Source organism: Periplaneta americana, chromosome 10, assembly GCF_040183065.1.
Source record: "Periplaneta americana isolate PAMFEO1 chromosome 10, P.americana_PAMFEO1_priV1, whole genome shotgun sequence".
Lineage (NCBI taxonomy): Eukaryota > Metazoa > Arthropoda > Insecta > Blattodea > Blattidae > Periplaneta > Periplaneta americana.
Window position 1 is genome coordinate 176,974,160 of NC_091126.1, and position 25,881 is coordinate 177,000,040.

The following is a 25,881-nucleotide window of genomic DNA, read 5'->3' on the forward strand; positions in this document are numbered from 1 at the left end:
ACAAATATTTTTCACAGAAAGGAGTGGTAAACACAATAAGCCTCAGGCTGTAGTCAAGTCTTCGGGCCTCTCCTCCATATAAAAAATCTATTTGTCCTTTTTTATGCGTGCGGATGCATTCATATGCTAGTATGCTTATGCATTAGCTTATTTTATCGTCCTATTGTGCCCTCCAAATAAAAACAGTTCAATCTTTGCCTATGCCCACAATCATCCTGGATCTATGCCAAAGAGAAAAATCCTTTATTTCTACTTTGGTTCGAAACTGTATTCATCCATTCTGTAGTTAGTCAGATTTTCGTAACAATTAAATGAGGAAATTAGTTGTATTACATACCTCATAAGTAAGTTTGTTCTGATCCTGATCAGCAAAACCCCACATTTCGGCAACAACATTGCACAAGTAATCCTCAACAAAGAGGATTGTTGAGCTGAATCTTGCTCTCACTGCTTCTTTATTGTGATCAGGTGTTTTGTTTTTATCATACCTGCGTAGTACATCAGTAATGAAGCTGACAGATGCATTGACTTAATAATTAACTACACTCACATAAATATACAAACAGATACAATGTAAATTTCAACATGTACCAAAAGATAAATTTAATAGTCTAGAATCCCATATTTTGTGGTGACCAATTTTAAGAGTAGGTAATTAATTTTACTTAAAATCCTAATTTTAATATTCCATTTTAAAGAATTCATACCTTGAACTATTTTTATCTCCCAACCCATTTTCCCAGTAGTGTGTATTCATGTTTTATTACCCGGCAAGGCGAACTGCCAACTTGGCCTTGCAGGTCAGGGTGCTGTAGTCGACCAGGTGTCTGTTTATATTACGATATGATGATGTCATAGCACTGTTGTTGCACATTTTTCCGCGTTGGAAGTTCACTTGCCAGTTAGTACATAATTTAAATTTTGTTATATAATGTTAGAAACAACTCGACCAAACCATCTTTATTACACACATTGTTATTCCTTGCCTGTGGCAAGACATTTAAAGTGTTTACTGCCACTTCTGGCTGACAATCCTTGCAAAAGGGGCTGTTTGATTTCAAGTATGAATGAACAGTGAAAATAGCAACTACAACAAAGGTGAATAATATGTAATATTATTAAAGCTATAAAGTTGGTTTGTTGTATATCATCATATGTACAGTCAAATTAATTTGTCTCTATACAGCTTGACCCAGATTAGGTCTATTTTCATTTTCCTGAGATGCATTATATTATGACAGACGGACAGACAGACAGACGGACATCATTATTGTCAGAAGCATTAAAAAATGCACAGACATGGTCATATATAAATTACAGTTGAACATATATTTATCAATAATTATAAGAGACACTTACTCATGCTTCTTTAATGCTATAAGCATACAGAGACATGATAACGTTTCATATTTGTCAGTTTTAATTTTAGCATCCAAGGCATTGCATATTTTAAGAACAAACATGAAACCAAATCTGAGTTATTATCTGCATTATGTATGATAATGAATAATTTTTAATACAAGTGACATATTTGTGAAGAGTACAATTTTCATCAAATTCTTAAACATTTAGATGAATTAATTCTAACATTTTTAATATATATAACGCATCATAAACTGTTAATACTGCAAAAAAATATCTTTTACATGACTCACGATTATCGACACCTACAATGGATTTACCAACACGCTTCTGAGCAATAAAAATGTCGCTCAGCATTGCTCCTGACCCCAAAAACAAATTCTGTATAATAGCTGAGATTCAATCTGGACAAAATAAAATATTAACAAAATATCATAATTAATTATAGACCTCATAAGCTTAATTTGATAACATATGCTAAATAATTTTGAAATTATGTTCGTGCAATGAGGTTTCCAAGTTAGCCACTCATCAAAACCAAGTCCCAAAAACTTTGTTGAATTTAATGAAAAACATGAATAATGATATCTTCCAAATTTATTTTTTGAAAATTATGAAAGTGGATAAACCTAGTTTTATTAGTAATTCAAATAAAGCAAATTATTATTAAACCAATGTTTTAAGTCTTTTGTAACCTCAATGCTTTTCTTTTCTATGTCCTGTTCATTGTCACCTTTAATTACAACCAAGGTATCGTCCTCATGCATACATAAAACATAAACTCTTAGATATCTTGGAAGGTCATTAGTATAAAGGAGAAACAGTACTAGACCCAATATAGACCCCTGCAGTATGCCAAACACAATAGACGTAGGAATACGTCTGTAATGCCTCTCTCCATCTGGAAGTTTGTCCATCAATAACTTCCAACCTGTTACATTTCGGACATAGGCATATAAGGTTAAATCATTCTAGATTAACTCAAACTACATTATTCTGAAATATTTTATATTCCTCCTGAGATACCCTGTGTATTCTAAGAATCAGAAAATTTGTAAGGAAATCAAAATGAATTTAAAGAAATGTAAACTATCGTAGCAAACCAAAACTAAGCTACAGAAACTAAAATTGAATTTAAATTGTTACAGCAATATTTCTACATACAAAAATTATAATTGTACATCAATTAGGAAAAGAATTTCAAATTTCAATAACTTCTCCTCTTACAAAATTGTACATCTTCTCCCATTAATGAAGCTAGCACTAAATATGGTTAACGGAATAAATGAAATTATCCAGGTACTAATCACAACCAACCAATCCACTAACCAAGAAATATCTTAAAATGTAACACAATACATCAAATATTCATTATATGAGGTCTCGCCATCCTCATTGAATATTAACACGACTACTATGAAGTAGTCAATATGTATTATCACCATTAAATCGAGAAAAATTCGTCCCGGCACCGGGAATCGAGTCCGGGACCTCTCAGTTCTGCATGCTGAGGGCTCTTTCCAACTGTCCCGGCATAGCTCGGTTGGAAAGAGCCCTCAGCGCGCAGAGCTGAGAGGTCCCGGGTTCGATTCCCAGTGCCGGAACGAATTTTTCTCGATTTAATGGTGATAATGTAACACAATAATGAGGTTACCCAGCTTCTAAGCAACTCACTCACTGTATACAAACTTACACTTGGATGGACATTTTGGGTGGAATTTCTGACCACAATCTTGCATATTTCACTGGTGTTACTTGTTCTTGAGGGTCTCGGTCCACATGTAGATGAAGCATTAATTTGCAGAATGAAGCTCTTAGTTCATATGGAACAGTTTCATCTGCCATGCACCTGAAAGTAAATTAAATCACTACAGGTCTACCTGAAGCAAATTATTTCTCTAAATGGGAAGTGACAATGCATTTTTCAAGAGGAGTTTGGCAGCACAGAGATCAACGTATCAGAAGTGAAATCTACTGTCTTCGCGCTACGAGTTGGCGCGGGGAGTAGATAGGCAGGACGGGGGAACTTTACGCTACACTCTGACCTGAAAACTTCGTCCACTTACTTGGCTACACGGGAACGGAGTCAGACATAAAAGATTCCGCATCTTCGGTGCTGTCGCTATGACTATCATTATCACATTTTTCAAAATTTCTGGAGTATGATCTGTCCATGATAATCGTCTGTTTATGTTCCAGCCGTGTATATTAATTCGAATCTCTCAACAAAGCCATTAGCCCCACCGCCCCCATCCTGATGAACAACAATGAGTGTTCTGGACACATTTACGGTAGTCAAAACTCCCGTAACATTTTTATCGTGCCAGAACTTGGGAAATGTTAAATTGGTAGGCCTATCTATCCGCATTTCGTCCAGATACAAAATCGGTTTTTCCACTTTCCTAAGTTTTCTTATTTGCTGTAGATAACTTCACGTATTCTAATTTACAGTGTTTTCCTCAATTTTTTTTGCTGCACACTTCTTCCACCTGAAATCCTTTTTCTTCAGTATTTGTCTTAATGTTGTCTTTCATTTCAAATCAATTTTCTCTTGTAAAAGGGTAGACGTTTGTTGCAGCTTGGTACTATTTTTTTACTTGTTATTTAACGACACTGTAATAACTACTAGCTTCTTCAGTGTCGATTGAATTGAAGATGGCGAGATGGTATTTGGCGAAATGAAACCAAGGATTCGCCATAGATTACCTGACATTCGCCTTCCGCTTGGCAAAACCTCGGAAAAAACCCAACCAGGTAGTCAGCGCAAACGGGAATCGAACTCAATCCCGAGCACAACTGCAGATCAGCAGGCAAACGCGCTACCTCCTGAGCTACGCCGGTGGCCCTCTTTCTTTTTCAAATAAAAATTCTCAATTATATCTTTTTTGTCAATCTCCCGTCGAAGTCATCTACATTTGCGTTTCGGTAGTCTGGACGTTTACATTTTTTTTCTCCCTCAGGTGTCGACAACGCACTTTCTTCTGTGCAGTCTTTCATTTCATTCCTTATACGCTGTATTGTTTTTGTGGATAGATTAGAGTACTTTTCTACCTTTGCTGTAGGTTTCGTAAGAGGAATGCAAAGGCACTGTTGTTGTTTTTCTTCATCACAGAATTATTTTGCACTTCTAATAATATTCCTTTCTTCGCTATAGATTGTCAATCCTTGTTTCCTCTTTGTCGACATATTTACAATAAACAAAAAACTGCTATAAACCTAAATAACAGTATACAATAACATAAATTCTATTAACTATATTATTATCAACACTATTAACACGAAAAGCAAAGGATAACTAAAGCAATACAAGATCTGTGGTATACTGAAAACAATTGTCTTGTTGAAACTAATAAAACACTACAGTAAAAACCCCACTATTATTATCACAAAGTCGCAAAGACTCATAGACACGTGCAGTAGATGTTTGTGAAACAGGAATATTGCAGTGAACAGCGCGGTGCGCATGCGCGACTGTTTCCCCTCCGCCCCGTCTAAGTAATTCAGCCGCCTTCTCCTGGCGTGACAACAGTAAAGAAGGGGATGGAATTACTATGAAATTCAAAATTCAAGAAGTAGATCAAGTAACAGCCCTATCACCCAACCTTCTAAATATTATGGCGCTGTATTTCACTAGCAATGGAAACTATTCGACACAAAATCTTTTTGAAACTGTATTTATTCATGTTTTAAATGAAAGCAATCTGATAAAAACTGCAGTTCAGTGGGACATAGATGGTTCCAAGGCATACTTGTTACAGTGTGATGACAGAAAGCTTAGAGTTGCTAAGCTGAAACACGAACTGCGAACATCTGAGATAATTTGTGTTCTAGAGTGTGCATAAATAAAATTGCTGGCATGTGTATACTATCAAAAGTCGAAAAATACCATGTAATTCCTACCAGGTCTCAAGCAATCATGTCCTCATCATGAATCCAGTGGGATGCTTAATGTGTAAGTCTTGCAAGTTTGGAATTGCGAGATCCTCATACTTAAAATTTGGGACTATGGATACAATCTCAAAAGAAAACACACTGGTCCTCCTCGATTGCAGGGAGTTGAGAAAGGGGCTACCAACCCTTCTCTGGACAACCTTATTGTTCAGAAAGACATGCGTACATAGGCACAGCTGCGAGGCATGCCAAATGAGGATGAATGTGATGTATAGCTAGAGTTAAGGGAGTGCCTTTATAGCCTGTCTTCAAAAACTTTAGTACAGGTGCATATTATATTCATCAGTATATTTTTTTTTTTCTGGATTTTAGGATAAAAAATTGGTGCGCGTAGTATATTGGAATAAATATGGTATTTTCGTTTTCTTATATTTTCATAGCAAACCTAATTTGGAACAAAATTTAATTAGAACGTATAAATGAAGCTTTGTGTCTCTCGGATTTAAAATACGATCATATGAGTGTAAAAAAAAGTATAAATGGAAAATGTGTAACTAAAATAAATTAACACAGAAAATATAGGAATTTTGCTAAAGTTCATAAAAAAGCATGCAAGTTTAAGTGTGAAATGTATAAATGAAGTTTTACTATACTTTTATTCAACCGTGAAATCATAACATGCCATAGAATCTAATACTTGAAGGAAAGAAAAAAAAAGAAAATTATAATCACCATTATCACCATCACCATCATCATGTTGGAATAAATATGGTATTTTCGTTTTCTTACATTTTCATAGCAAACCTAATTTGGAACAAAATTGAATTAGAACATATAAATGAAACTTTGTGCCTCTCGGGTTTCAAATACGATCATATGAGTGTAAAAAAAAAAGTATAAAAGGAAAATGTGTAAATAAAATAAATTAACACAGAAAATATAGGAATTTTGCTTAAGTTCATAACAAAACATGCAAGTTTAAGTGTGAAATGTATAAATGAAGTTTTACTATACTTTTATTCAACCGTGAAATCATAACATGCCATAGAATCTAATACTTGAAGGAAAGAAAAAAAAAGAAAATTATAATCACCATTATCACCATCACCATCATCATGTTGGAATAAATATGGTATTTTCGTTTTCTTACATTTTCATAGCAAACCTAATTTGGAACAAAATTGAATTAGAACATATAAATGAAACTTTGTGCCTCTCGGGTTTCAAATACGATCATATGAGTGTAAAAAAAAAGTATAAAAGGAAAATGTGTAACTAAAATAAATTAACACAGAAAATATAGGAATTTTGCTTAAGTTCATAACAAAACATGCAAGTTTAAGTGTGAAATGTATAAATGAAGTTTTACTATACTTTTATTCAACCATGAAATCATAACAGGCCATAGAATCTAATACTTGAAGGAAAGCAAAAAAAAAAGAAAATTATAATCACCGTTATCACCATCATAATCATCATCATCATCAACAGCATGTATGTTCGTATAAATTATTTCCAATTACCCAATTGAAAAATATATAAAAAAAATACCGAGTTGTCATTATGTAAGCAATACGAAAATAAATACTGCCAATCAGATTTAGGCTTTGGATATTCCATAATTTTCTGGAATTTGAAATGTCAAGTTCCAGAACACAGTGGAACATACAAAAGCTTAATTCTGATCACAGTCATCATGAAAGTCTAAAGTCTCATACAGATCTAAGTATTGCCAATTTATTGGGATTAGTGATTAAAATGTGAAAGTTCACATATATCACATTAGTAAATAATAATTTATCTTATTTTTACCCAAGTTCAAGTTTTGTTGCCCCTGATAAATTGCAGCTTGCTTTACGACTTTAATGTTAGAGGGAAAAGTCGTTGTTTGCAATATGTACAGTAGTGGCAAAAAAAAAAAAAACCAGACTAACCCTTGTAGTTTATTTCAGAGCCTCGATCACTCCAGAGCGTTGGTGCATATTCCTTGGACCCAAAACCACCTCTGCAGTTGAACAACAGCCTCACAGCTGGTTACTGTTTCCGTCTTCATTGAATGGCTCAGATTTATAAGTATTCATCAACTATTAAGAATAAATCAGTTTTCGTTGCATCTTTTCAAATGCCTTTTGGGTTATGACAACTGATGTAAAATTAATTGCAATAACTGCCAAAGCAATCTCGTATGTACCATTGCTTTGGAGTACTGAGCATGTGCAATACATTGAATCTGGAATTTAGAACAATTAGGCGGCCTATTTTTAGAAAAATCTGGCAGGCCATTTTTTTTTTAACTGTTTAAAATCAGTTGTTTACTGATGCTGTATTACCAGCTGAGATGTTATGTAGCAAAGGTGGAACTGATTATAGCAAAATTGTGTTTAGAGATTGTCGTTGTTTAGTAAACTGTCCAGAGTCACGTTTGAACCTCACAAGTGACACCAATAAGGCAACACTCATGAGGCACCTAAGCCAAGAGATAATGGGGTAGGGTGGCCAGTTTCTTTATTGTCATAGTGTTGCCAAATAATTAACCCAAGCAGGATTCGAAGCCATAACTGATCCCAAAAATGTGAAAGGAATGTTATAATTGCATACTTACTTGAGAATAAGATCAATATCCATTTGTGGAGACAAATTGTTTAGAGCTAGGTACTGCCTATTAAGGCACATATTGGAGAAGAGGTTCAGTTGATGTCTGTAATAATCCAGTATGGCTTGATCCTTTCGATTTCCAATTCTGGCTCCTCTTGACAGTTCACTGAGAGACATATTTTCCTGCAGAATAATTGATCATGAGACTAATATATAAATACACTATAATGGTCACATTCTAAAAACAATAATGACTGGAATCCGGAGTACAAATATTCTCCATCACTGTATGTAGTTTGCAGCCCTTACATTTCATAGAAAATTACTGCACACAGTCTTCAATCCCACCCATGCTGCTTTCTCACTGTCCAATAGCAGATCTTCAAACAATCTGTTTTGCATTATTTCACAACTTTTGGGACACTAAAAATACCTTATTTCAATTTAGATTCACTTAATATTGGAAATTTTTTTTTCAAGTGTTGGAAATGGCAGTTTAAAGCATTTACAAAGTTTTTCATTAAGCCTAACTTAATGTGAAGTTGTAGCAAAATTTTGTCTTTTTAAACGTTTCATATTTGACACTCATTTCCCCTGGTACCGAAGCATATCTTGCAGGTACTGAAGCATATCACAATGTTTCTCCATAGATCAACTGTGTCAGTCATAAAAATAAGCAAAATTTGGTGAAACCACTCTGCATTCCTAGTAGTAATCCTATTACTTCAAAGTCTACGCAGATTTTCCACTTACAGTTTTCGTAGTTTAACAGTTTTTGAAAGTAAATTCATATTCTCGTATGTTTTTTATACCACCAACAATGAGCAATAGTCACAGAAGGGTACAAGTTACCATTGTGAAGCAACACTGCCCTCAAAATTTACTTCAATGAATCAATGAAAAGATGTCATTCTAGAAGGTTGAAATAATGATCACTTGGTTGTTCCATTAGTCCACTAACATTATTACAATATACTAGTGTTTTTTTTTTTTTTAATGGAAGCAAAGAATGTTAACATTTTCTGTATGCTCTTACTTCAACATCGGCTGCAAGCAAATTCCGACCTTGTAACAAAGAGCTTAACAGTTCACATAAATTTTTGTTACATAAAAAGAAGTTCAACTTGAGAAAACAAACGAGGTTCAAGTAATGGTAGCTGGACATCAGGATCACCAATTCTACATGTTGCGTCTTCAGATTACAGAATCAGTATTAGAAAATAAGTGTGAGATTTCATCATGTAAGATCTATATTTCAATGGCATAGGAAATGGTCGGCAACAATAATGTCGTACAGGTCTTATAGCATAGAGAATATATGAATAAATCTAACATATTTTGATTTTGAAGAGAAAACGACTTAGCTTTGTAAGAGTCAGTAATATGATCCCTGTGTTCTCTCCAAATCATTGGCATTGACTTGTGAATATGGCCAGTAAGTTCATGCATTTGTATATATTTTTCCATTGGCTGTAATTAATTGCTGATTAATTATCTTCACGAATAATCAGCATTTAAGCTTATCAAACCAAATTTTATGTTGCATATATTTGCATATATTTTTTTTATAAATGCATAACATGTCATGATATTTATATCATTGTGGCATATTTTCGCGTTTAAGCTAATTAAAGCTGATTTTATGTTGCATAAAAATTCATAGTTTGGATTCTTTAAATAAAAGCATCATATTCTATTTTTGAAAACTGGTATTGAGTAAAATTATTATAATTATTTTTACCAAAAAAGTATTCAAAGTTTCGTAGCACACCTAGCGAAACTCACAACACAGTAGTGTGCAGCTCTCAACAATAAATGAAAGTTTAATCTCATCTAGCTTGACCTATAATGTTATTACATTTATTATTATTATTATTATTATTATTATTATTATTATTATTATTATTATTCGGGGTACAGTTCGAGGTAGAAGAGGATATCAGATCATAGACGACATTAAGATATATGGATCATATGATGAAACAAAGAGGAAGGCAGAAAATAGGTAAGACTGAAGGAAGCTGGGTTTGCAGTGAAAGACCTGCCCTTGGGCAGAACAATGAATGACGGGGGCGGGGGCGGGGGCGGTGGCGGTGGTGGAAATATAGATTATGAAAATGAAGGACAGAAGGAGGCTGAGATGATGGAAATGACGATGATGAGAAAGAAGTAGAAGAATTTAAATCATCTGTGTCATACCTCTTTGTTATTCCAGACAAGCAAAACTTCGTCTTCCTCAACAATGGTGATCATAGAATCCCCTCCATCCAATTCCTCTTCAATTTCTTCTACCTGCGCCTTCATCATCCTGGTACATAATCAAAAATCATCTCTAATGCAATTTCACTGCAGTGATTACACTTGGATTTCTCAATTGTCATATACATTATCATATAACACACTTATCGCCTTTATCATATGATATACCTCGTTTAGTTATTTAGATTATTAATATTAATATAGATCTTAAGCTTTGTTTAATTGTATACAGATTTAACCTTTTTAACGTTTCTCTTTTTCTGTTTTGTATTACTGTATGTGTAAATGTTCTTGTTTTGTGTCTACATTTTTATGCAATTGAATGTTACTGATTAGTTTCTTTGCTGCTGTCCAAAGATGTATGTGAAGCTACATATTCCTGGTTGTGTGAAAGAGAAGCCCTGATGGCCTTAACTCCAGCAGAATAATTATATTATTATTATTTTTTTACATTCATTTGCATACATATTCGGTGATTTATTTATAGTTCATGAAATTCTGAAATATACAAAAATTTTCGAACAATTCCCTTACTTCTCTTCTAATAGCATTCTTTTAGATACTTCTGCGATATGGTATTTAAATGCCGTAATATCCAATTTCAATGCATATGTGTGGCTACTAAAGTCGAGTTTCAGTTTTTCAATGATAAGTTACTACGGTTGACTAAAGTTGTGTTAGGAGTCAAAATATTATTTTAACCCCAATATCAAGGCGAAGTACTGGTTCATGTTTTGGTTATTTCAACTTTTCACATATAACCATTCTCTAAGTTTTTACAGATATGTAATAAAAAGAGATTTTACCGTCTTACATAAAAGTATAAATGAAGGAAAGAAACAGTCACTTGGTTAACTGAGTTCATTGTAACTTCTTACTGTTAAATTAATATGTGGTAATGATATAGTAAATGCGTAATATAAACTTGCCCAAAAACACGGCAACATTTCACTCACCTAATCAAGACGAAAGACATAAATAAATACTACATGCTAGTACTCAAGACAACTGAAAATTATTGAATATTAACTTTACTAAGGGACACTGGAAACTCTTCCCAAGAAAAGAGATAACTGAAGCAGCATACAGCTGAGAACATGATATAAGTTAAAGTCGTCTTATAGTGAGTTCAATTTGCACAGTTAAAAAAAAAGTGAATTACAAAAATTACAATCTAAGACAATATCACTAATTTCTTGTATTAAACTGTGTTTTGTTTTTACTTTGGAATTAAAGTTAAAAATAAATATATACGTATAATAAACATACACTATTGCAATTTTCGACATCAATCTGTCATTGTAATTTACACTTTTTGAATGACATTCACTTATCTATAAATAAACTGACTTATATTCAACATCACAACTTAGTCTATGATTACTGAGTCAGTCTGCTTTGTATTTTGTTACACAGTGATAAATTTCTCTCTTGACCAGACGCTTTGAAGTTAATGAATATCAGGGGTCCTTTATACAAATGTGTAACATGTGCAACCGCTATTTGTAATTTTAGTGTTGAATTAAATATAATCAATATAAAAAGTGCTAAATGGAAACAAAATGGAATGCAAATGCAATGTAAATGTATTACACGTTAGACAATTTTGCATGAAAATTTGTAAAGCATTAAAAAAATAATGGAAAAGTGAGAGAAATATACAAATGACAAATATGTATTAACATGATTCCATTCAATGTCCTTTTTAATCAAACTTGTAACTTCTTAAGCAAGGAACATTTATTACTTTTAAAATCACAAGCGAAAATAATTTCCCCAGAATTTCGGCAAGTACAATACAGTAGAATCCCTCTTGATCGGTACCAAAGGGACCAGGCTAGTTTCGGATATGAGATTTTGCTGGATAATTGAATAAATAACTGTATATACAAAAAAAAAAAAAGATCGTATTCCATGGTGCCAATGTTGAAACTGCAGCCATGTGAAGCTTATTTCTCTATCACTTGCTCATAACTGAATGAACACAAAAACTATGTGGATTTTCTTCATTAAAACACATCACACAACATAAATACATTAATTTTAGGTTCGAATATTCACTGAAAACGAAAGTTCGTGTGAACTTCCTAATGTGGCAACACTGACAGCCCGAATATAATTAAATAGACATTAAAAAAAACTGTGTGGATTTTCTTTATTAAAACATATCACACAACACAAATAATACACTAATTTTAGGTTCGAATATTCACAGAAAACGAAAGTTCGTACGAACTTCCTAATGTGGCAAAACTGATGACCCAGACTGGCAATGTGGCACATTTAAACATATTTTTGTCCCAGCCAAACGTGCCATTGTTTTGGTATTGCAGGTTATTTGGGTGCTGGTTACGAGGGATTTTACTGTATATTCACTTGTAACTACATAAATTATTAATGTATAAAATTAACTGGTCCGTAATTTAACTTACTTTGAAACAAGATTGTGATAAGTGCATGATAAGAGAATTCCTATAGCCTGCTGCAAAATTGTTAGATATTCCTGAATACTTTACTGAATATCCTAGGCCTAAGGAATTACAATAATGCAAATCTGTTTCAGAATCTCAATTATTCAAAAGTAAAATGAATAGCCTCCAATATTTCCAAATAGTATTATGTGTTTGTTTCCTTAATATTAAGTTCATGACACAGTGGAACATAACCATTTCTCACTCTGCCAATATAATAATAATTATCAAGATTAACAGAATATAAAACAAATTATCTGGAAAACTGACAGAGTATGAGTGCTACAAAGAATACAATTAAATACGACAGTGATGATTGTGAAATGTACACTGCTGTTTAGACTATAAACGCAAAAATTAACAGACCTGAAATTAAGAGACTTCCCGAACAGCAATGGCTATCATAAAAAAATTTAAGCAACTTGAAATTTACACTGATCAGAAGTAAAGTCTTAATACTACACACCTGAAGCTACAACAGACTAAAATTGTGTCCGCAAAAGACTGAAACTTAAGTAACAATATAAGAACAAGAAAAGGAAAAATTAAAAAACACTAGTAACTTTCTCAATTGACAGATCCATGCAATGTAAGATACAAGCATGAAATAATAGTTAAATGTAACACACTGGATCATCATTCCTACAAAGCATGCCTCATTATATGCATTTCTTTAATAACAGTTCACTGAAGCTCGCACGTATTTTGCTTCCAACATTTTGGAGTGAATTCTTTACTAAACAAATCACAACAAATTCAAAATGGAAAAATGCTTGACATTCAACTGAATATAATAAATGTGCTTGCAAATTTCATTCAAACACAAACTGAAGTTACAAAGAATTTCTGTTAATCTGCAGTAAGAAAAAAGTTGTAGAAGAGAACATCACATGTTTCAAGTTTTTATTGCTACAGTATAATTAACTATTCCACTGATTTCTCCTAAATCTTATTATTTTACTTTTCAATATATTTCATGTGTGTGCACAAATATATCGTACTTGGAAGCGAATATTTAGTTCTCATTTCCACAGTTGTGTTGGCCTGACTTTATCCAGGAAAACTTTTCAGAATACAAAATTTTTAATATTAGGTGCACATCTAATATGTTCAGAGAATATATAAAAGGGAAATGAATATTATTTGAACAAAAATGCAAATTACATAAATTGTAACTACTACAGTGAGTTCCCCAATCAGAAAGTTGTTCACATTCATTAATAAGGATTTAATATAGTATTCAAAGTATCATATCACGGGTCTAATACTGTAACTAGGTAATTCGATATTTTCACGGTTTTGAGTTTTCTACTTCAGTGGGTTACTAAGTAACAAGAAGGGTCAGGAAGTTCATGTCCTAAAAACCTACTAAATATGCCTTTAGAGACCTTAAAATATGCCAATAAATGTGTACTAATACTATTCTATATTTCTTGTTATCGCTAATAAATAACAATAATTTATTTATTTATTTATTTAATGTGCTGTACAACAGCCAGTGGCCAATTACAGTTCAGCAATAATAATAATAATAATAATAATAATAATAATCATCATCATCATTATCAGCAGCAGCATCATCACCAATAAATGTAACAACATTATAGGTCAAACTAGACGAGATTAAAGTTACATTTATTGTAGAGAGTGACACACCACACTGTGCTGCAAGATTCGCTAGTGTACCACGAAACTTCCAATACTTTTCTGGTAAAAATAATTATAATAATTTCACTCAATACCAGTTTTCAAAAATAGTATATGATGCTTTTATTTAAAAAATCCAAACTAATCAGCTTTAATGAGCTTAAACGCGAAAACATGCCTCAATAATGTAAGTATCATGAAATAATATGCAATTATAAAAAAAGCCAAAATATGGATATATAAGCAACATAAAATTTGGTATGATAAGCTTAAATGTTGATGATTCGTGAAGATAATAATTAATCAGCAATTTATTAATAAACAGCCAATGGAAAAATATATGCAAATGCATGAACTTCTTGGCCCTAGTAATAAGCTTAGAGATCCACTATGGTTTCTTAAGCTAAATAATTTATTTAAAAAAATCTGCTAAACGGTATTACTATATATGGAAACAACAGGTTGGATGCACAAAAGCTATTTCCTAATTGAATCAGTCATTTAAGAAATGGCTCAATTTCACTTTTTTCCCCACAATTGAGTTTTCTACGTCTATTTTATTTGTTCCTAGATGGTAGATCCATCTATTCAGTTTGAAATGGGCTCAATTCATCAATATATTATTGGAGAATGAAGCACATTTTGTGACGCGCGCACGCGCACACACGCACGCACGCACGCGCACGCGCACACGCACACACACACACACACACACACACACACACACACACACACACACACACACACCCCCCCACACTTGAAGTTATTTAAGGGTAGATATTGTAATCCTAAAAATATGAAGGGGTGGTCTGAATACCCAATTAAGACTCACGGATCAACAGGTAGTCCAATTCCTAGGGGCTTTAAAATACTGGGACACTCTCTCTTTAGGGCTCACAAACATGTAGAGTCCATGTCCAGAGTAACAATACTGACGAACTCAGTGACTCCTAAGAAGAGACATAAAGCAACCTCTCTTATAGGAGTGATATATGGAAGCAGGACCATACGATTTCAGGAGGCATTCCACCAAGGTTACATCAAGTCTCATCAGAATTCTAGTAATCTACTACGAGTTATTTAAAACATACTTTCAAGCCTCTACATACAATTTGGTACCATCTAACGGCAAGAAAATGGTTAAATAAACAACAGATATGTGGCAGAAAAAGCTATCAATTTTGAGAGACACATTTACAAGGTAGACAAAATGGGCCTGTTCTGTAACTACTGGCGTGGATGAGAGTGCTAAGGAATAAGTAGTTGTGTCACTGTGTGTGGACTGTGACGACAATCACAAGCAAGTGCTGTAACACTATGTTTCAAGAAGCTATCAGTTAAATATTATGTGAATTCAAAGCATGAATAATTGAGGCTATACAGAGAGTTCCTATACAGATCGGTTCCACTTCAACCTCTACATTGGCGGGTGGCGAATGGTCATATACTGGCATATGGACAAGTCCATGCACGCCTCCCTACACAGACCAGTCCCACTGTAGCCCTTACCGCTTAGCTTCCTTGGGACAGACACTAAAAACTACAGTCATAAACTAACAGAACATTACTACCTGGGACTGGCCAGCACAGAAACTTCGTATTTACTTTATTTTTTGGAACTAGGTATCTAGATGAGTGGACAAACAGAAATACTCTGTTCGTCACTGGAAACTGAGACATTCATTTGAAGAAAACATAAAAAAATAAAAAAAGTTCTAACCTTTCCCACTAACCACAAAAGATAATTAAATCTTTCCTTTGTGCAAACAACTGCATGTCTGATGGCCTATAATTAACATTATCAGGACAGAGAAATCATGCATTTCAGCGAGGTAAACTATTTTCCATATCTTTGACTATATAGGTGATGTAAGCACAGATTTCAAGACGAATATGCTTGAAGACAACAATCTGTCTGGGCTTCAAGTGTCTGTAACTTGTGCAATGAACAAGATGAGATGATCAATCAGGGATTATATTACAAAAGAAGAGTATAGAAAAATTATGTAGATATTGTTCTTTTTATATTCTAACATTTTCCTGTAACCATGTTTTTCTCCTAGACCATTCTATGCGTGTATGTGTGTGGAAGGGGAGAGAGGAGGGGAGGGGATGTAGAGAGGGAAAAGGGTGATAAGAAGGGGAGAGTGGAGGCAAGGAAGGAAGAGTGCAGAGCAAAGAAGGGGATAGGAAGGGAGGTGATGGCAGGGTAATTGAGGGGAAGAAGGGAGGCAGAAGGGAGGGGAAGGGAGAATGGAGAGGGGAAGAAGACAGGGGAGAAGAGATACATAGGGGTAGATGATCGAAAAGGGGAGGGAAGGAAACGGGAGGGGAAAACGAGGGGAGAAGGGAGAATGAAGGTAGGGAGGGGAGAGGCGAGGTAAGGAGGGGAGATGAGGGCAGAGGAGGGAAGGGAAGAGAAAGGAAGGGAAGGGAAAGGAAGGGAAGGGAAGGAAGGTGAGCAGAGAAGGGAGGATCGGGGAGGGGATAAGAGGGGAGAGGATTGCAAAGATCGTATGTACATGTACAAGCTGGTATTTTCATTGGAAATGGAAACCTATGTTGGTTGATTTTAATGGAAATTTGAAATTCATAACAGTAAACTGGATAAACTGAGATTAATTTAACAAGTTTCTTGATGGAAACCAACAAATTAGAAAGGAGAACTCACTGCATTTGCGAAATAGACGAATAAATACACACCATCATTCCACTACAGCTGCAAGCAAGAAAGTGGTGTCTGATACAAAATGAACATTTTAAAACAAGGTAACATGCACACAAAACACAACCATAACAAGAAAATATTAAACATCTGCTTATCATCAGAACACTTCTCTTTCTGCGTAGTATTAACCCTTACCTGTCCCTGTGGGAGTTTTGTGGACTCAGACGACTTTCTTTTGGTTGATAGTCAAATATCGTACTGAAACATCACATTCTCATGACAATTTAGACTGAAATGATTGGTAAATTTATTTATATTTATAGTTCTTTAACTTTTCGGTTCTTATGTGAAGGTGTTCACTTATCATCCCTGCTTTCCTTTCCAGTTTATTAAATATGTAGAACATTTCACAATATTCTTAGAATATGCTAACAAAATACGCAGAACTGTACAATTTCTTTTAGCAGAAGCAACATACAGTCAATCCCTGATGTACTATAGCCTAGTAATTACAAGTTATAGAGGTTGTAATATTAATATTGCACACAGATTCTGAGAATTTTGGAATGTGGGAGGCTCTTCACTTCTAAACTTAATTTTATGCTTGCAATTGAAAGGTATGGGTATTTGTTATCTCGTGAAACGTACATGCGAGTCAGGGGAAGAAGATAGTGGACTGAGAAGCTTCACTCCCTCACTATGCTTCTACTCAAAGCAAGAGAGCTCGCTTATCGCCACCATAAGATTCTTACTGTATGCTATGGCACAAACAAGGATATGTTTCACGAGATAATGAATGACCTATAATATGAGAGAACAAATGCAAGAATTTGTGGTAGGGTGATCGATCGATAGGTATGGAAAATAAAAACTGGTAAACCTGTCTACCATAAAAGTCATTGGAAGGTAGTGCCAAATATTTGCTATTTGCTAAATTAGAATACAGAAGACTTTTGGGTAATCTACTATGTGCTGACACCTAATATAGCAGACATCAAGTCTGCATCTGAACATGATCACTATGAAAGCCTAAAATCTCATGTAAGTTTATTTTATTCAAATCTTCTATTTACTTTCCCTCAGTGTGCTCTTCTGTCACCTTTTCAACCTTCTTCCATATTTCCAATAGTTGCAGAACAAGTTCGTTTCTGAAATACTGAGTTACCTCATTCCAAGAATGTCTTCAATAATGTGATTTAAACTTGGAGTTCTGACATGTCATTCATTATCTGTCCATTGCCAGGATTGTTTGGACGAGGTGTAACTGATATACAGGATAGTGGGTCGTTCTGCATTTGTTAATCTCATTACTTGCATGACTTACAAAGTTACCTGCTTCCAGAGAATCACGCCAATATATATATATATTGTGACAGCGACGTGAGATTCGAACTCACGACCAGCGTCCCGCAAGAGAGAAGATCGCGCGGAGCACTTTGTAATGGCGCGCGGCGAAGAGGGGAAAGGGCCAACACGGCGAGAGAGTGGAGCGAGTCTGCGAGCGCAGCTGCTACTTAACGCAGTGAATGTGGAACGACCTTCTCGACTATTCCAGAAGTCTGTCGATGTAGAAATATCGAGATAATTCTCTACACACCTGTAGAAGGTTCTCGCAACTATGATTTTGCTATAAAAGAGCAGGCGCCAGCGAACTAGAGTTTCAGAGTTTTCAGTTATTCAGTCAGTGAGTAAGCCAGAGCAAGCAAGCCAGCCGGAGTTCGACTCGAGTGTGCGTCCGCATCTGCGTCAGCATCCGAAGGCCTGAGTTCGAGTGCAGTGGACCGCAGTTGGAGGGACCTGAGTTCGAGTGCAGTGGACCGCAGTTGGAGGGACCCGAGTTCGAGTACAGTGAACTGTCTCTGAAGGTCTGTGGTTCGAGATACCGTGAACTCGAGTGACTGAGATAGAAGAACTGAGAACTGATAGTTCTGATTTGTAAATAGTGCTTTGTAAATATTAGTTAAGATTAACAGTTCATTGTTGTGCGTAATAGTCCAAGTAAACTGTCATTGTCGTCGGTGGAGTGCTATAACGAATACTGTGTTGAGTGAAGATCCAATTGTTGACGAGAGCGTTTAAGGTGAATTGTAGAAAGGAATTATTGTTGTGACGAATAAATTACATTGTTGTTACTAATAAAATTCACAATATTTTTTTACATTATGACCACGTACAATCTCTATTTTATCCAGAGATATTGTTCTAATTTTACAGACATACCACATACCAGTATCACTATTTACCATGATACTAATTTCATTAACTTGTGTACCCACATTCGATACTGTTTCAAAATAATGGTCATATTATAATGGGCATTATTTAAATGGTCACATTTAAGTCACTGTAATAATTTATCCAAAATGTTGCCACTAATCTTTACAATTCTCGTATTAAATCTTTAAATATTCTCACTTGCTTCCTGAAAAATTGTACAATATTTTACCCAAGACAGACTTCACAGTCTGTAATTATGCAATCTAACAGATATCTGCAGCAGTCAAATACCGTAATATAGAATTTCCTGAACTAAAGAAAACGCAAATGTATGGAACTACAAATTCGCCCAGAAATATCACTCAATATAATTCAAGTAAACAAGAAAATGAAGTCAAAATGAAATGAAAACTGCTTTATTGGAGAAGTTAGTGCACATAATTTACGAATAGGTTGCTAAAAAAAAAAGAGGGAGAGAATCACGATAAAAACAATACATTGCTATACACGAATACGATTAAAAATCACTAAAATAACATATTGCTATATACATTAAAATCGATTGTATGTGTTGAAAATATAGGTATATAAGGGATTAAATTAATTTGCTATATCCTTGAAATTTTCATTACAAATTTGATATGGTCTGGTTGCTCTGTTGTCTTTCACCTTGAGGATGTCTGAGGTCACTTTTGCTATGCTTATCATCTCTATGTCTAATTTGTCATGCAGTGGTTAGGTTACCTCTGTTGAAGAGAAAGGAGAAGTATTTTTCCCAAGATTCCATTGTCATTTCCGTGGCATTATTCACTCACTTTTTTCTAGGAACACAAAAGGGATTTTCAGCGCATTTTAATCTTGGACTCTTCCTTGTTTTTCTACTAAATTAGTTTTTTTGGACTTCTGCAGTTTTTATATGCGTTTCTTATCTCTTCAAAGAGATTTAGATTAGCCTCCTAGATGTTTGTTCATGTTCTGTGCAGGAGTTTGTTCATTTCTTTTCTAAGTTCATAGCACTCAGCATCAATCCATGGTTTTGTCTCTAGGGATGAGTGATAACTGTATAAAATATTCTATAATTTTCAGAACAGGAACTAGTTGCTCTTATTGAGGAGTGCAGAAGTTTCGTCAATTTCTTGTTTTCTGGTTTCTTGTTGTGTTCCCTTCAGCTTTCATAAGACTGTCCGGAACATTAGTATTTTTGTTGGCTTCTTTGCTTTGTTAGTGTAATTGTTTTCTTTTTTAGTTGGTTACTTAACAACGCTTTATCAACTACAGTAAAACCCCGATAAGATGCTGTTCAAGGGACTGGGTGTAAACCACGTAACCAGGACCGCGTATTAGGCGGGTATATTCATTTTGACTTATATACAGTATCTATTAGCATTTTTCTTTATTGAAATACACGATTCATGAAAGGTAATATAGTATTACTCCGTTATGTAATTACTGTACTGTATGTTAAAGACATTTACAATATGTACTGTACTCAATTCTTTCGAAAAAAGTCATTTATAGTTGTGTGCCTTGTGTGTGTTCTCCAAGTCATGTTTACCACACTTCATTTTCCTCCCGACGTCGCAGGTGCAGTGACTGAGTCGTGATTTTTTATTATCGTTCTTAATATCAATGATGGGATTCCTAATGAATCAGGGAGTTGTTTCTGAGTAAGAGTACTGTTTTCATCGTACTTTCGTTAATAAGATTTCCAATTTTTCCCACACAGAAAGCGCTTTTCGTTTAACACTCATTGTAATCACATTCACAGACACTTCAATACACTAAAGGACAACAAACTGACAAGTAAAAATTTCCAGAATTTTATTACGGCCAAGTGAGGATTGCTGTTTGAAAGAGAGGGTTAGCAAGAGGGTGAGGTATTGTAACTGTATGTAGGCTTTAAAAGCACAGGTAAGGAGTCGAATAAAAGAGAGTAACAAGAGGGTGAGGTATTGTATAGTATGAAGGTTTAAATGCGCAGGTAAAGGATCGAATACCAATACTTTTCAGGTTAATGGCACCAGTGAGTTCAATGAACAAGATGTTTCATTGCTGTTACAGTACAGTGCTGAAAATTACATCGAAAATATTCCACAAAAACAGCGTATTATGCGGGACTTGAGTGCAACAAACGGGGTATTTTATAAAGGCGTTATATATGAAATGTGCAGGGACCGGACAAAAAAAACCATATTACACTGGATAGCGTAATAAGCGGGCGTGTCTTATCAAGGTTTTACTGTACTTGGTTATTTAGCATCGATGAGATTGGTGATAGTGAGATGGTATTTCGTGAGATGACACCAAGGATTCGCCATAGATTACCTGACATTCTCCTTAGGGTTGGAGAAAACCTCGGAAAAAATCCAACCAGGTAAACAGCCCAATCAGGGATCGAACCCGCGCCCTAACGCAACTTCAGATCGGCAGGCAAGCTCCTCAGCCGACTGAGCTATGCCAGTGGCTTTAGTGTAATTATTGATTCTTCTTGTACTGCTAGAGGTTTTCTTAGAATGGTGGCTGGTGAGAAGGAGACTACTTGTATAAGTCACATGAAAATGCAAGCTTGTAGCTTGTATACTATACCATACAAAAAACGTTAGTCACTTAGCCAATCTCATGGCTCATATCTTTCACACCACAATGGAATACTGGCACTGCCTGCTCCTCTCATTGGCTAGCTACACTCATATTCAATCCAGTTTTGAAGGAATGAGACAAAGGCATACTACCAACAATGATATTGGCAGCTGACTATATTGCCAACTTTACAGTTCATATCCCATAAAATTATTATTATTATTATTATGAATGTAGAAAATTCTAAATCGGGATAAATCATGACATCTTGGCAAAATTTGAGACAAATTGGCATCCTAAAATATCTTCAAAAAATCCGGGACATAGGATCTAAATTCAGGACTGTCCCAGAAAAATCGAGATGGATGGTAACTTTATTAAATAAAAAAAATAATTAAGATTAAAAATGTATTTATTTATTCCAATGGTAGGAATTTAACTACATGTTATTATCCAGACAGCTCCTGGCTTCCCAGTCGAGGCCACTAGCACTGTCTTTCTTCAATGCAGGAGAGCATATGAAGTGGTTCTTATCCATTACTTCATTTTGATCACAAAGTGTGCACAGGGGGCTTGGTTTAACACCGATGCAATACAGGTGGTGAGGCCATTTGTTAGATGGAATTCTGCTCCTGCTACACTTCTTGGGGATTCAGGGGCAAAAAGATGCTACTTCTGCAAGGGAGGAAACCATTCTTCTTGGAACAGATTACAACAGCTACAGATCCTCCAGTGAAATGCTGGAGGTACGTCCCAAGACAAGAAGATTAAAAATAATATACAGTATATCACAACCAAATCTGGTACTGAACATAGAAAAAAGTGACTGGGAATGACTGTATATTGACTATAAACTTCAAGAAAAAGTTGAAATTACATATCATATACTGTGCTGCGTCAAAATTTTAAGATATTTCCCTCTTAAACAAATTCTAGTCGTACAAAAAGATAATGTAGGGATTATAAGTAACCAGTATGAATCTTATTCAGCTGTATTAGTGAAACACCCAAAAATCTAATCCCGTAAAGAGATTATTAATTCTTCCATAAAGTTCCAGGTCAAAAAGTATAGTTTAATGAAACTGAAAATTATTGATACAAAATTCAAAAAATGTCAAAAGATTTTCATGGAATAAGGCCACACAAACTTATGTGATAGTCAGTAAGAGGAATGGATTTTAAATATAATTCTGAACAGAAAGTGTGGTCCACAAAACACAAAACTATATACAAAAAAATAATATTTCTCTGTGTTCACTACTATAAAAATCATAAGACAGTGCAATAAGTTAGAACATTATTACACTATTCTTAGCATTGAAGCTTCATAGAATGCGCACAAAACATAAAAAAGTATACAAAATAAGTGCAAAAAATCGATTACTATACACTACATTCTATCACATAAAATAAAATAGGCATCTCGCTTCTGTCTCCAACCACTATTACATCGAGATCTTGTGGTTATTCTGCATTACGAATCTACGTATTTAAAGCAATACATTTTACACATACTTTCTCATTTTATGATAATACATTACGTATAAAGCATGTAAATCTTGCACATATTATCATGGAACTGCAGTGGAGTATGACAGAGAAGATAACTCTCATAAGGCTTCAATGTCACATTCCTACATTTTGTTGAATAATTTGTTTTCTACACTCAGTACAATGTGCCCAATTCTGACAAAATATAGTTAAAAATATTAAATGATTCAAAGACTTTCAATTTTTTACTGTAAACACAAGTGTCATACCACATAATATAACAGCAAAAGCAAAAATGAATTTTTAATTAAATGAAAATAATTAAGGCATAAATATAATTTCACAAAAATGCCTAATGTAATCAAGTCCAATCAGTATATATAAAGCGAAACCAAATAAAACTAAATAGGGCAGCCCATAAAAAGAATCTTGATATAAGGAACCTGTGTCCAGAAATGGTTCTCAATGTTAAACTCACAGTAAGAAATGTACCGTAATTAGTTTTCTCAGCTAGATGCTTACTGTTGAATTTCCAACACAGATATACAATGAAAACAGAACAAAGGAACCAGTAGGCTGATGAATATTTGCGACCACGTCCAGAACATTACAGATATTGTGACATGCAAGCATTAATTCTCGCCAGCAGCCTTTCTCTTTAAATAGGCATTCTGTATACAACTATATTATATAGCCCAAAGAAAGGAATTTCGAGGTGTGGAGTTTCATGAGCTGGATAGCCAGGAAGTAGGGCCGGCACAAGCAATTCAACATCTTGGAAATTAATGATCCAAGTTTTGTCACATATCCTTATTAAAATGAGGAGATCCATCATTCTGATATCACATTTCCCTACACACTTTCAAATCTGTTACAACAGGTCCTAAATCAGCTGATAACACTAACACGAATTCAAGTTAGTTTTTTTTAAGTTCTAAACAAAATTTGCCTACTGAACATACACCTGTCATTAATTTCCCACTGTGTTGATAATTCAGGAGGTATTTCGCAGTTTATGTTTATAAGAAATCTGCCACCATAAGAGACTTGGTCTTCTTACAACGGGACTGCTAATGAGTTAATTTGATATCACCTCTCAGATTGGGCATATTTTCAAATCTCGACAAATACATACTGCATTAACTGTAAGGAGGCGAAATCAAAACTTGAATAAAAGATTACCCAGCCTTGAGTAGACAGTGCTCAATCAGCTGCTTACCTAGCAACTCAACAAGATGGAAACTCAACGACTCTCTCCAAATATTATTCATCAAAAGTACGTATGAGCTGCTAAATAGTTATATTGGTATATATGCTGTGGAGATTTTTTAACAGGGTATACAGTTTGAGGAAAGGTTTCAATACGAGATCATTAACAATTCTCTTGTTAGCCTTCCAGCCAATAGATGTCATCTATATACAGGCTTATCTTCATTTTTCAGACATTTATACTGATCTCAGTTTCTACCGTCACCTATCTTTTCTATACTAAATGCTTCCTGCAGTCATGTGATTTCAATATTTAACACTGTAAAGAAAGAATGTTGTAAACTTCCTGCTGATTATTTTCGTTTCCATATAAGTCTTAAGGAGAATAAACATAACACAGCTCTCCATGCTATGAAAGATTGGGCTCCTGTAAATGTTGAAAGGAATGCCTCAGTGCCTTCAGATTTCTAGTGACAAATTTTCTTCACAAGATTAACTGGGAAATTGATGAAGAAATTTTAGAATCTCTGGAGCACTAGGACTTGGTATGTCAATAAATGTGAAATATATTTTGTATTCACAGCTTGAATTTTAACATCAAATTTAAGTGATCACCCGAGCACGAGCTTTTGCTCCTTCGAGTGTTATAACCAGGGAAAGGGATTTGGAGTATTATAAAGAACGGTGAAACGTAGTATAGATATTCGTAGCTCAGTGACTGTCAAGCGAGCTGCGTGGACGAGTACAGTCCACTTCATACAAACTTACACGCAACGTGCTGTAAACGTATTTCAGAATAAATATATTGAATAGTTTAATGACATATAGTGGCCTACATACATAATCTGCATTTCATTTTGAACTACATGTGTTTTTCTTGGCAACGCACAAGACACCAATAAACAACATTACAAATATACATAATTAAATATCAATCTCTGCATCCTCGCGTGTCAGTGGAAATATTGATGGCTGATAGACAGTTGTCTTCCGTATGGAACTCGCCTCTGAATATGTGTGTTTTTCTGTCAGCAGCGTGTTAAATTAAAACCTTTATTTACAATATCACGAAATATGATAATATATATACAACGTATACTACAGTATTTACAATATATGCAATATACTACAGTATTTACAATATAGCCTAATACAGTATCATTAAATGTTACACAAAATGTAGAACCAAATGAAATGGTATTTTCAATTAATGCTATGTTTTGTTGATGAAACAATTATTCCTGCTGTGCCTTGTTACAATAAATTGTGAATATCATTCTCAAATTTTCAAAACACAACTTTGCTCTGTTGCAACGAAGGAAATTTTTTAACATGGAAAAACTCCGCTCTACATCTGCAGAGACAATTGGAGAGTACTTGAAACAAGACACGTCAATTAAATTCACATGTTGAATGACGTCATTGGGACACGTGTTTGTTAGTGCATCCGAAATCCAACTAAGAATACTGTACCTATCATTTTTAATCCAA

General features: G+C 34.5%; 1 protein-coding gene across 16 annotated transcripts in view; it reads right to left on the bottom strand.

Moving 5' to 3' along the window:
* Positions 1-25,881, bottom strand: part of Itpr (Inositol 1,4,5,-trisphosphate receptor) — a 178,033-nt gene that overhangs the window by 121,994 nt on the left and 30,158 nt on the right. For 10 of the 16 annotated variants that reach the window (XM_069838498.1, XM_069838495.1, XM_069838488.1 and 7 more), the window contains exons 13-17: positions 17,089-17,151; positions 10,048-10,156; positions 7,856-8,031; positions 3,056-3,211; positions 338-488 (exon numbers count right to left, since the gene is read on the bottom strand). In XM_069838498.1, coding sequence (XP_069694599.1) covers positions 338-488; positions 3,056-3,211; positions 7,856-8,031; positions 10,048-10,156; positions 17,089-17,151 — 655 coding nt within the window. The remainder of the gene's footprint in view (positions 1-337; positions 489-3,055; positions 3,212-7,855; positions 8,032-10,047; positions 10,157-17,088; positions 17,152-25,881) is intronic. The other 6 variants (XM_069838497.1, XM_069838494.1, XM_069838491.1 and 3 more) reach the window with 1 other exon arrangement.